Below are 12,748 nucleotides of genomic sequence, written 5' to 3'. Positions count from 1 at the left end.
GAAGGTTGGAAGAGAGAAAATGATAGGGACATTGAAGTAGGGATTGTAGGGAGCTGTGAAAGAACAGATTAGACACAGGAATGATGAACATAAGTACATAAGATTTGCCATACCGGGACAGACCAAAGGTCCACAAACCCAGTATCCCAGGGATAAGCAGCAGATTTCTGCAAGTCCACCTTAATAATGGTTTATAAATTTTCCTCCAGGAATTTCTCCAAAACTTTTTTAAATGCAGCTATATAATAGCTTTCATCACATCCTCTAGCAATAAATTCCAGAGCTTAATTATGCATCATGGGCATCCTCTAGCAATAAATTCCAGAGCTTAATTATGCGTCATGTAAAAAAAAAGTCTCTTATTAGCTTTAAATGTATCATCTAGTAACTTCATTCTGTGTCACTTAGTCTTCGTACTTTTTTGAAGAGTAAACAACTGACTAACGTTTACTCATTCCATTCCACTCATTATTTTATAAACCTCTGTCATATCTTCCCTCAGTCGTTTCTTCTCTGAGCTGAAGAGTTCTAACTTCTTTAGCCATTCCTCATAGGGGAATTGTTCCATCCCCTTTATCATTTTGGTCGCCCTTCTCTGTATCTTTTCAATTCTGCTATATCTTTTTTGAGATGTGGTGACCAGTACTGCAGAAAACATTCAAGATGAGGATGTACCATAAAGTGATACAGAGTCATTATGATATTCTGTATTTTATTCTCCATTCCTTTCCTGATATACCTAGCATTCTAATTGCTTTCTTGGCTGTTGCTGTACACCGAGCAGAAGATTTCAACGCATTATCAACGATGATGCCTAAATTTCTTTCCTGAATGGTGAATCCTAATGTAGAACCTTGCATTGGTTAGCTATAATGACTCTTCCCAAAAGGAAGATCGTGTGCACGTCCATCTGCGCATCCATCTGCACCAATTAAGGAGCGTACTGGGAGGGAATTTTACTATCCGTAACCTTCCTCTTCCTACCTCTTCCCCTCTCCACCCCAATCCCTAACCTAATCCTAACTATCCCCATTTTTTTTTTTTGTTGTTTTTTATTTACTACAGAAGCAACCTGTCCTGGCCAGCCTCTGCCCCGCCCTGCCCCTTCCTGCCCAGACCACACCCCCAACCCACCCCTTTTTCAGGGCCTGTCACCTGTCCATATATTGGGACTTATGCGGGTGGCCAGGCCCTTTTGAAAATACGCGTGGGGCGTGCTGGGCCCGGCCACGCGTGTAAGTCCCAATTTTTACGTGGGCGGCCCTTTAAAAATGTGCCCTTAAGTGTATCAATTTACACTTGTCCACATTAAATTTCATTTTCCATTTGCATGCCCAGTCTCCCAGTTTTGCAATGTCCCCTTGCAATTTCTCACACTCGTCTTGTGATTTAACAACTTTGAATAATTTTGTATCATCGGCAATTTTGATCACCTCATTCATAGTTCTCATTTCCAAGTTGTTTATGTATATATTAAAAAGCAGTTGTTCCAGAACAGATCTCTGGGGCATTCCACTATTCACCTTTCTCCATTGGGAAAATTTACCATTTAGCCCTACTCTTTGTTTTCTGTCTTTTAAGCAGTTCACAATCCACAATAGGACACTGCCCTCTATTCCATGACTTTTTAATTTCCTAAGAAGTCTCTCATGAGGGACTTTGTCAAATGCTTTTTGAAAATCCAGATATACTATATCAACTGGCTCACCTTTACCCACATGTTTATTTACACCCTCAAAGAAAGTAGCAGATTAAACATAAATTAAAACTTAGAAAATGAGAAAACTACCTGGAAACTAGAAGGAAAGATAAGGCACGCAGAGAAAAGACAAAAAATACATAGCAAAATTGCTGAGCACTAGAGCAGATAGTTCTATGAAGACAAACAGCTGATGGAAACGGCAGAAAAAAGTAAACTGAGGTATCTGCAGGAATGTAGTTACATGGGAAATGCTGCACATGCCTAATGGAGTTGAAGAACCATTTGAAAAGCTTTGGAAGAGAATTTTCAGCTTGGTGTCATAGGAATGACATCGCTCCAATTATGTAATGAGTGAATTAGTTGTCCTCAGAGAAATTTATTTTTCTTTTTCTTATCTTTTATTTAAAGCATAAAAGATTTAGCTATGTTCGCTGCCTGATGCTTGAGAAAAAGATGAATCTAAGGAACTGAAATTCTATTTCCTTTTAATGGGACTCATAATGATACCATGCTAAGAGATAGGATTAGGTAACCTAATATCATCTGTGGAAGAGATTCAAGGAAGAGAACATGAGAAAATGAAATTAAGTGCATGAATAAATAATAAAAGCAATGAGTAGAATGAAAATAATTATACTTCAAAACTCCATTATATGCATGACAACCTGAATATAACTATACAAATAAAAGTTAAAAAGTATCATGGGCAAACATTTAAGCCAGTAATAACACTGTCACTTACATGTATTGTGGCTGAAGATATTCTCTCTCTTATTCTAAAAATAAAGAACATTATATTTTTGATTAATGTAAATATTATGCTATTGACAAAATTTCCTTAACTATGCGATATAATACTTAAAAATATCACAAGAGTTGTTTTTTTTTAAACATTGGTGCTCCAAGCAATATATCTCCTATTGGTACTTTTTTTCCTACCACAAATACATCCCGGCAAGAGCAGGAGACTGAGGTCGAGCAGAGACCATTCCTACCAGCCATGGAGGAAAATGTGCTGCTATATTTTTCTACTCTTGTGCTGTGTTATGTCAGAGGGGCAGCAATCTTGTAGACCACAGGCATAGTGATATTGTATTCACCCGCTCCTCATGACTGCTCCTCCCCCTCCACAGGCTTCTGGTTTAGAAAGGAAAAGCTGTGGGAGCCAGGAGCGCATGCTCTTATTGAGGCCATTTACCTCTTTGAAAATTGTCCACTCTGTATGCAGAGACTTTACTACAATCTGCACAGTTTTGAAACTTGCCCCGATTAGTGACCTGCCACTATTTTAAATCCTGTGACTGGAGTCAGGATAAAAGAACCTGAAACTTTCTGAAGGATAGAAGCAGAGAGGAATCCGAAAAGAGAAGGGAGATGTGGATAGAGGAACCTGGAACAAGGAGATGAAGAAAGAAATGAAATTGAAAGAGGGAGATGGAAGAAAAGAAGAAACTGAAGGAGGAAGATAGATCTGAAAATATAGGGGTACATTTTCAGAGACTTGTTGAGTGGGTAAGATAACCAGCTAGTTTTTCCTGGATATTTTTAAGCTGATTTTCAGCTGAACTTAACCAACTAGGTAGTCAATTGAAAATTTTCCTAAACTTAGCTGGTCAAAAATTGACCATCTAGATTTAGGATTGCTAATCATGTAACTTATCTGGTTAGTTTCTAAAAATAGCCAGCTAAGTACAGTTAGTTGGCTAAAAATAGCTGGCATCTTTAGCTGGATAACCATACTTAGCTAAGAATCTTCAAACAGCTAAAGAAAGATAAAGAAGGCAATCTTGGGGCAAATTGGCTGTTTGAAAATGTGAAAACTGCCCATCTTTAGCCAGCTGAAGGTATATGCAGGATTCCACTGTGCACATACTTTTAGCCACATGAAAAGGAGGCATTCCCACTTCCCAGGAGTATGTTTAGGTTGGGGCGGGGTGGCATATAGGAATAATATATATTTATTGCATTTGCATATCCACATGCAAAACATATTGGTAGAAAAACAGATGCAAATATCTACAGAAACTTTGTCCTTAGAGCAATTTTGAATGTGAAAGTACACACATACTTTCCCTCTGAAAATCGGTTCAAAGACCACAGGCAAACGGTACTGATGGACTTTGGAGCAATGCAAGTAGTTTGAAAATTGTTCCCAATCTTAGGGCCTCATTTGCTAAGCATTTTTACCCAGACACAGAATAGGAGAAAAGCCTTAACAAACCAGGCCCTTAGCCGCTTACATTTAGATCACTATTTGGGAAACCAGAGAGTTGTCTGACTAAATTTATCAGTTAGTGTAGAAAATCTGCACTGACCTGCACTGCCCTTTTTTATTTTCCCAGCTAAATTTACCCTTCCTGTGAATTTAGGTAGACAAATTTAGCCAGTCAGTGGAGAAATTTATCAAAGTCAGAGGTTTAACTAGCTAACTTTCAAAGTTAGCTTGGTAAACCTTTCAGAAATTGATCCTTACAGGAGGAAATACATAAGTTTGCTGCATTTCTGTAGTTTGATCCTACAGAGTTTGTTGGAATAATCAAAGCAAAATTATGCGGCCCATATATAGTTAGCAGGTTGTAGTTTTGCTTTGTTGTCCTATAAAAAAGTACCTACATGAATTTCTGTCAGATTTTTCTGTGGATATTTTTTCAAGGTAATATGTCACAATAGTTTGGTACTTAAAACTGCACACATAGGGCTGGATTTTCAAAACGTTATGCGCGCCGGGCCTATTTTAAAAAGGCCCAGCGACACGCATAAAGCCTCAGGATGCATCTAAGTCCCAGGACTTTCAAAATGGGGCGGGGAGAGGTCAGGGCGGTCCAGGGATGAGGTGGGGACAGAGGCTCCTGGCACAGTGACCATTTGCCGCTGTGAGGGGGGATCACGCACTGGCAGTTGGCTGGCAGATGCAACAGGGTAGGGGTTAGCTTAGGGCTGGGGGAGTTAGAGGAAGGGAAGGGAAGGTGGGGTGGGGGGTAGGGAACGGGGGAAGGCAGCGCGGCTCAACGCGGGCTCTGCGAGCGCAAGGTGCACAATTGTGCACCCCCTTGCATGCGCCGACCCCAGATTTTATATGTTATAAAACTGCGTGTCCATGTGTGCACGCTGGGTACGGTAGCCCGCGCACATGGACATGCACATGCAGGTCTTAAAATCTACCCCACAGTTGCCTCCCCTGACCTATGCCTACTCAAGGAATGCCTCTAAAACCTTGTAGGCAAAAGTACACATGTTGTTGACATCTTTGTGCACTTTTACCAGCATAGAGGATGGGTAATAATAAAATGAATCGCAAAAATGTCCTCAGTAGAAGACTTACTCAGTTTTTTAGGTAATTTGTAGGACCTTTATGATATATGGTATAATTATGATCTACTACATAAGGGAGCCCGGACCGACGTGCCGCAAATGCGCAGTAGAGAGCAGCTCTACCGCGCATGCGCGACGTCGGCCAGAGCGCAGCGTGTCAGAAAAAAAAAATGGCTCTGGCTCCTTAGGAGCCGCGGCGAGCAGGAGCGGCGGCGGCAACGAGCAGGACCGGGAGGAGCAGTAGCCGCGGCAACGACAAGCAGAAGCGGGAGGAGCAGTAGCTCCGGTGACGCGCGCACACGCACGAGGGAGGGACACTGCCCCCCTGTAAGCCGGTTGTGGATGAGCTGAAACGGGAGGGGATTGAGAGAGGGGGAGGGAGGAGAGAGTGAGGGGAGGGGGGAGAGAGTCATGGGGAGAGAGTTGAGGTGGAGGGGAAGGGGGGAGGAGGAGAAGGGAGTGAAGGGGAGAGGGAGGAGAGGGAGGACGAGGGTGGGAGAGTGACGGGAGGAGAGAGTAAGAGGGGAGAGGAGAGAGGGGGAGGAGAGATGAGTGAGAGGGGGAGAGAGTGAGAGAGGGGGAGAGAGAGTGAAGAGAGGGGGAGAGAGTGAGCGAGAGAGTGAGAGGGGAGAGTGAGGGGGGAGAGGGGGAGAGTGAGGGTTGAGAGGGAGGGGAGGTGAAGAGAGAGGGAGAGTAGGGTGGGAGGAGAGAGTGAGGTGGGGGGAGGTGAGAGGGAGGGAGGGAGGAGAGAGTGAGGTGGGGGAGGTGAGAGGGAGGGAGGAGGGAGACTAGAGGGGGGAGATGAGGGGGGAGGGAGTGGAAAGGAAATGGACCAAAAATAATGTTAAATGTAGTCCGTTGTTACGGGCTTAACGGCTAGTTATGGTATAAAATGGTCTAGGCAGCTTGTTCTGACTGACAAGTTGTGGTCATAAAGGTCCTACAAATTACCTAAAAAACTGAGTAAGTCTTCTACTGAGGACATTTTTGCGATTTATTTAGTTTGGTTGGTCCTCAGATTTCCAAGGTATTTTTGGGCTTGTTTGATTTTAATAATAAAATGACCCTTTTTTGCAGGTGAACAGCATTATACCCACAAAAGAGCTTTCATTTATTTATGTGTTTATATATGTATTTATTTTTTAGACTTTTTATTTAACATACCAAACAATACAGAAGGATTCAGCAAGACATGTAGATGATGACCTGTACAATAACAGTAGATCTTATAGAATACAGTAAATGACCTCTACAGTTGGGTCTGACCATGATTATAAAATGTTCAATAATGATCCCACACTTTATCATACATTGCCACATTATCTCTTAACTAAAAAGTTAGTTTTTCAATCAGGGCAGTGTCGTGCACCTACCCCCTCCAATGTTCCAGTGTAGGCTCAGATTTCCATTTACTCGCTGTAGAAAACCATGCAGCATGTATCAGGTACAGCGCCAACCTCTCCTTTTATTTATCAACTGGTGGTCCATCCCACCATCCCAGTAGACATATAGTTGGTGTGAACACCAAAGTATCACCCAGTATTTGATTCATTAACCTATTCACCCTTAATCAGAAAGCTTTCATCAAGGGGCAATCCCACCAGACATGTAAGTAAGTGCCCACCTGGCCACAACCCCTTCAATCCCTTCAACAGAGTGGGGAGGAGGCAGGTGTAATCTTGTGAAAGAAAACAGGATATCTATAACTTCATAATAGTAATTTGATCATCAACTCCACCCTATGGGCACACAACAAAGTTTTATGTGCAAATCCTCAGTGTTTTTGTGAGGGATTCAGTTATAGGGATCAGAATTTGGACATCGTCGGCGTAAAGATAGTGTTTGAGTTTAAGATTCGTAAGCAGCTGGCAAAGGGGGAGAAGGTATAGGTTGAATAGTGTAGGAGACAGAGAGGAGCCCTGTGGAACACCTCTGTAGTGTTGATGAGCGGAGATTCCTTGTTGTTGATCTTAACTTTGTAGCCTCTGTTTGTGAGAAAGGAGTCGAACCATTTGAAAGCCGTACCTGTTATCCCGATGTCCGAAAGTCGTTTAAGGAGAGTGGAATGATTCACCGTGTCGAATGCTGCCGAGATGTTGAGGAGTATTAGCAGGAAGGAGTGCCCGGAGTCCATACCCATGATGAGATGGTCTGTGAGGGAGATGAGGAGGGATTCGGTGCTTAGAGCTTTGGAAATCCATATTGCGATGAATGGAGAATGTTGTGATCTTCCAGGTATTCTGATAATTGGGTGTTGACTATTTTTTCTATGATCTTTGCTAGAAAAGGTAGATTGGAAATAGGTCAGAAGTTGTTGGGTTCTCTAGGATCTAGATTTGCTTTCTTAAGAAGGGGTTTGAGGGTGGCAATTTTTAGGACGTCCGGGAAGATTCCTTGAGATAGTGAGCAGTTTATGATGTCGGCTAGTTTTACCAGTTTACCATTAGGGGAAAACTGTCTCAGGACAGCTCCTGTGCCAATAGCAGAGGCGACGACTTCTACAAACGAATGGGAGTCTCGGGTACGGATGCTGTAGGCAAGGGCCAGAACAGGAAATCCACCTTGATTGTCTGAAAGGCGGGCTATGGCTTTAGGTGTCCATACCCGGGTATTGGCCCCTTTCCTAGTCATGGCGGTGAGTGGGGTAACTAGAGAACAGTAATTAGCAAAGAAGTTCTGGCAGTAATTAGTAAAACCTAGAAAAGGTTGTAAGGCTCGTAGGCCTACTGGCTGAGGCCAGTCACGGATCCCTTGGACTTTCTCTGGGTCCATTGAAAATCCTCGGTCAGAAATGATATACCCTAGGAAGGGTAAGCAGTTACGCTCAAACAGGTATTTTTCCAGCTTGGCAAACAAGTGGTTCTCTCTCAAGCATTGGGAGGACAATCCGAATATGATCTCAATGAGATTCAAGGTCTTTAGAAAAGATCAAGATCTCGGAAGATTTCATTCATAATGCGTTGAAAGACTGCTAGGGCATTGCATAACCCAAAGGGCATCACCATGTATTCGTAGAGTCCGTCCCTTGTATTAAATGTGGTCTTCCAAATATCTTCAGGTTGAATGCATACCTGTTGCGTCCGTCGGTCTCAGACGGCTTCGACCTCTGTGCCTCACCTTTCTCTCTGCTCTCCCTGCTAGCCTTGGGAAGATGGCTACCGCCGCATCTGCATGCCGCTCTCTCCGGTGTCCCCGGAATGGCAATGGCAAGGCTATCTGCCATGTTTCTCCTGAGGGCCTCCTAGGGTGCGCGTGTGAACGCCACCCACGTCTTTCTCCACGTCATGGCGGGAACCTCGGAGGTGTCCCCCTCGAGTGACGTCATGCCATCTGGGTATTTAGCCTGCCCTTCGTTTGCTAACAAATCAAGTTAGCAAGGATCATGAATGGATTGGAACGCCTCCGGTCTGAGCTACTCTGCCACTTCCGTGCTGCCCCTGGAAGCTCTCTCTGCCCTTCGGGGTATTTCTCTAACCTGGGTACTCGCTCTTCAGGGGCCTGCTGTCCCTGACTCGGTGCCTGTAATCCAACTACATCTGCCTGCTGGAATCTCCACCTATACAGCTAACATCTCAGTGAGTAATCTAACTTTGTCAGTCTGTCTCATCTACATCTCTGCTCTGGGAACCTGCATCCAGAACTCCCTATACTATCATTGTGAGATGGGTCTCCTCTGCCAAGGGCCCCTGGACTGCTACCACTGGATTACCTCACTACTGCCACCTCTGGTGGCATCATTCAATCTAAATAGAAATTTGGCATTTTCAGCCACTTATTCAGCTAAATTATAGCTGGAAAAGTCATTATGTGGCTAAAATTTAGCCAGATTTTTAAAAAAAGGACATTCTGGGGGAGGAGTTTAGTTATCTGGCTAACTTAGCATGCAAATATGCAGTTATGTCTCCACATACCTTAAATTCTTTTGTTATTGTTGCCATGTCTGATAACATGGCTCATATTGACAGAACTAAAATAAAAATGATGGTGAAATAGAGAAATGCAGGAGCATAGAAGACTGACTTACATGGTCCACCGTCTTTTCACTTCATTTCTTTTCACACACGCCACAATGGTAAGGCTGGAAATACTAACTCCAAATAAAACTGACAAGGCAATTATAAATTTCATGGATGTGGATAAACCTGCAGAATGGAAGAGGTTATTTTTTGTTGTATTGCATATTGCTTTTTGTTGTATTGCATATTGCTTTTTGCTTATTTCAAAATCATTCTAATATCAATTTATAATTCTTCATTGCAAACACTGTTTTATTAAAATCAAACAACATTTATAGCACTGACGGGTCAATTTCGAAAATGCATGCAAAAATATGTGCCTATACGTGCATATGTGACACATCCAGCACAATCCATATTTTATAAGCAAGTCACATATGTACATATATGCACCTTTGTGAGTAAAAGTATGTGTGAAAAAAGGGGTCATGTTAGGGCCATGGTTTGTAAATATGTGCATAATGAGCTATTTTAAGAATGGCTTACACATGAACGTCAACAAAACTACTCAAATACATTTACTACTGCTCATTTATGCACAAAAGTTCAAGCTTTCATGCAGTTTTGCGACTTGGTGTTTGCCAGGCTGGCTTCTCCAGGTGAGTGGACAGGACAGCAGGATGGGAGTGAGTCTCCCTGGGACAGACTGGACTAGACTGAAGTGTAAGTGGAGCATACTAGGGGATGGAAGTGAATGTACCAGGGACATACTGAGTTATACTAGGGTGTAAGAATGAGTGTGAGTGTATCTGAGACTGATAGGGCTATACTGGAGTATGACTGGGATATGCTACGTTATACTGCAGTATAAGAGTGAGTGTATCTGGGACTGTCAGGGCCATACTGGGGGCGAGTGGATGTCAGTGGTGAAGATTCCATTTTCAAAATGACTCTAATAGGCTTATGGATACTCATGTCACAATAGCTGAAAGGGGAGAGACAACTGAGGAGAAGGAAGGGGAGTAGGAGGAACCCCTTACAGAGAATTTACTGGACTGGAGTACAGTTTTTGGATTTGTTAGAGGACCAAATCATGCACAGGTTCAGATTCAACAAAGAAACTACACTGTACCTATGGCAGCAGTTAGAGCAGGTTGTGCATTCTTTCACCCACAGAGGCCATGCTTTGCCGGCAAACATCAAAGTCACTACCACCATTGGATTCTTGGCCAGCAGCACTTTCCAGACACCTCTAGGATTCACAACTGGAATATGTCAGTCTGCCACCTCCACATGTATAGAGCATTTCTTGGCAGCCTTTCTCAAGAAAGCACAGTAATATATATCTTTCCCTCACAGCAAAGAGCAACAACAAAGAATGACTGTTTTGGAGACTATGGATTACACTCAAATTACTATAAGGACACCAGGGTTCGACAAGGTCACCTATTGCAACTGCAAGGGCTTCCACTCCTTTAATGTGCTATGTGGTCTGCAATGTCAAGAGGATCATCTTGGATTTTGTGTCCAAGTTTCTGAGATCCAGTCACTCTGCCTGCATCCTTTCACAGTCAGGAATTCATGACCACTTCCAGGAAGAGCACATCATAGAGGGCTAGATTCTAGATAGGAATGCATTTACCACTATCACCACACAGCAACTAGCCTGTTCTTTTGGCCTCCCATATATCTAAGAGGACTTACAACATTGGCCCAGGAGGACCGCTCTAACCTTGATCAGGGAACTACCCCACTGCCCAACACTAAAGGATACCTAACTCAGCTCTTTTCTGTCTTCTTCCCTACAGGTAATAGAAGGTATCCACTCAAAACCTGGTTCATGATCCCACTAGCTAGCCCACAGACTGCTGTAGAGGCTTCCTACAGCAGAGCCCACCAGCAGATCAGAGCAATCATTGAGAAAGCTTTCGGCCTACTCAAAATGTGTTTCCGATGCCTTTTATCCCAATTGAATGAGAATTTGGAAGAGAATAGCATCAGTTTGGATTTCAGAAAGTCCATGGTACAGAGACATGTTTGATGACATTAATGGACTTATCACATTGAAAAACAGTTGAGAAAGCATAAATGATATTAATATATCTAGACATCTCTGCCACTTTTGACATGCTGAGTCACAAGATCTTATTATCCCAGTTATGGGCTATTGAGATTGGCTCTACTATGTTAAATTTGTTTTTGTTCTTTCTTTAAGAAAGGGAACAACAAGTTAAATAGGAAGTAATAGTTCATCCTGGAAGTTGCTGATGTCAGGGGTCCTGCAAGAGTCAGCACTGTTTACAGTATTAATGTGTAGTTGCAGCCTGTAGCAAAGATTTTGCATTTCTCTTGGGGTATATTATTTACACAGAAGACATTCAAGTTTTTGTTTTTTGCAATGTGATCAGGTATGTTCCCTATTGAGTTCTTTGAACACTATTTTAAAGCAGTGAATGATTGGATGCATTCAAATAAGTTTGTTTTCTGCAAAATAAATACTATCTTATTATGAGTAGGTAATGTGATCGTCCAGAAAATATATTTCATTTGTTGATCAGGAAAGCTAAGATATCCATTGAAACTGAAGAGAAGGTTCTGAGAGTAATTCTTGATTCAAGTCTGGCATTACAAGCACAAGTTAGAAACAGAATGCTGGGGTTTATGGACCAGTATATCAAGTATTAAAATTCTTATGTTCTTATTTAAAGCAAAGCTTTTCTGGCATTCTGTTCCCAACAGCTGCTGATTCAGGTCACAGGTATCTGGCAAGAACCTGTTGTAAGCTACCAAAATAAACACTTAATGCTGGCAATCTAAAGAAAGATCTTTATTTAGATAAAGTATGGAATATTCCAGAAGAGCACAAGATTACCAGCAAGGCAATTCAGAAGCAGTCTCAGAGAGCATTTTGACACAATAAATTAAATGGGTTACCACCTCCAATTTAAAAACCAATGAGCTAGTGTGTTTGCATCATATTTTCCTAATTGGCTGGCATAATTTTATAAATCTCAAAGGAAGATGGTAACAAACTCATGGAAAAAATTATAGAATAAACATTCAAATTGTAGAATAATCATTCAAAAAAGAAATTACTAATATATATACAAAAGGGACACTGTTATGCCCTGTGGTCGCTGGTGCCTGCGACCGCTGTTGCTCACCTCTTTCTTTTCATCTCTGGCTCCATTGGGGAAACTCGTGGCCTCTACCCGCTCTCCTCGGCCCTCCTGCCTCCGGTCCTGGGTGTCCCAGGGCAGCATGGACACTGCCAACCGCCATCTTGATCCTGGGATTCCCTAGGCGCGCATGCGCACACCTGGGCCAGATATAACATCATCATGGCGCGAACCTCGGGGGTGTTCCCTTTGGATGACATCATCCAACTCTGGTATTTAAACCCTCAGGCCCAGAGCACCTACGACTTGCAACAAGTTCTTCTTTGCTGATTCCTTCACTCCTTGGATGTCGTTCCAGTTCCTGATCCCGTGGCGTGAGACTCCGTGGCATGAGGTACCTGCTTCTTGGGGGGGCCCTTCCGTCTCTCGGCTATCCACTCCTCGAAAGGGCCTTCGCCTGGACTTCTTCTTGCCTCAGTTCCTGAGGTTTAACCCGGAACTATCCTTACTTCTATAGCTCTGTGAGTACCACTACCATGACAACGCTGAGAACTCTCTCCGGTGTACCCCACCTTGCGGACCACTATCGTGACATTACTGAGGATTCTCTCTCCAGTGTACCCCACTGTGCAGACCACTACTGTGACAACACTGAGGAC

The 12,748-nt window shown here is 42.9% G+C and overlaps 1 protein-coding gene across 2 annotated transcripts in view; it reads right to left on the bottom strand.

Moving 5' to 3' along the window:
- The window catches only part of LOC115092775 (disintegrin and metalloproteinase domain-containing protein 9-like), a 1,307,906-nt gene that overhangs the window by 33,550 nt on the left and 1,261,608 nt on the right, over positions 1–12,748 (bottom strand). For both annotated transcript variants that reach the window (XM_029604079.1, XM_029604080.1), the window contains exons 20-21: positions 9,039–9,156; positions 2,445–2,478 (exon numbers count right to left, since the gene is read on the bottom strand). In XM_029604079.1, coding sequence (XP_029459939.1) covers positions 2,445–2,478; positions 9,039–9,156 — 152 coding nt within the window. The remainder of the gene's footprint in view (positions 1–2,444; positions 2,479–9,038; positions 9,157–12,748) is intronic.

This window comes from Rhinatrema bivittatum, chromosome 5 (genome assembly GCF_901001135.1).
Source record: "Rhinatrema bivittatum chromosome 5, aRhiBiv1.1, whole genome shotgun sequence".
Lineage (NCBI taxonomy): Eukaryota > Metazoa > Chordata > Amphibia > Gymnophiona > Rhinatrematidae > Rhinatrema > Rhinatrema bivittatum.
Note: the sequence above shows the minus strand (reverse complement) of the source record. Positions and strands in the feature narration are given on the sequence as shown.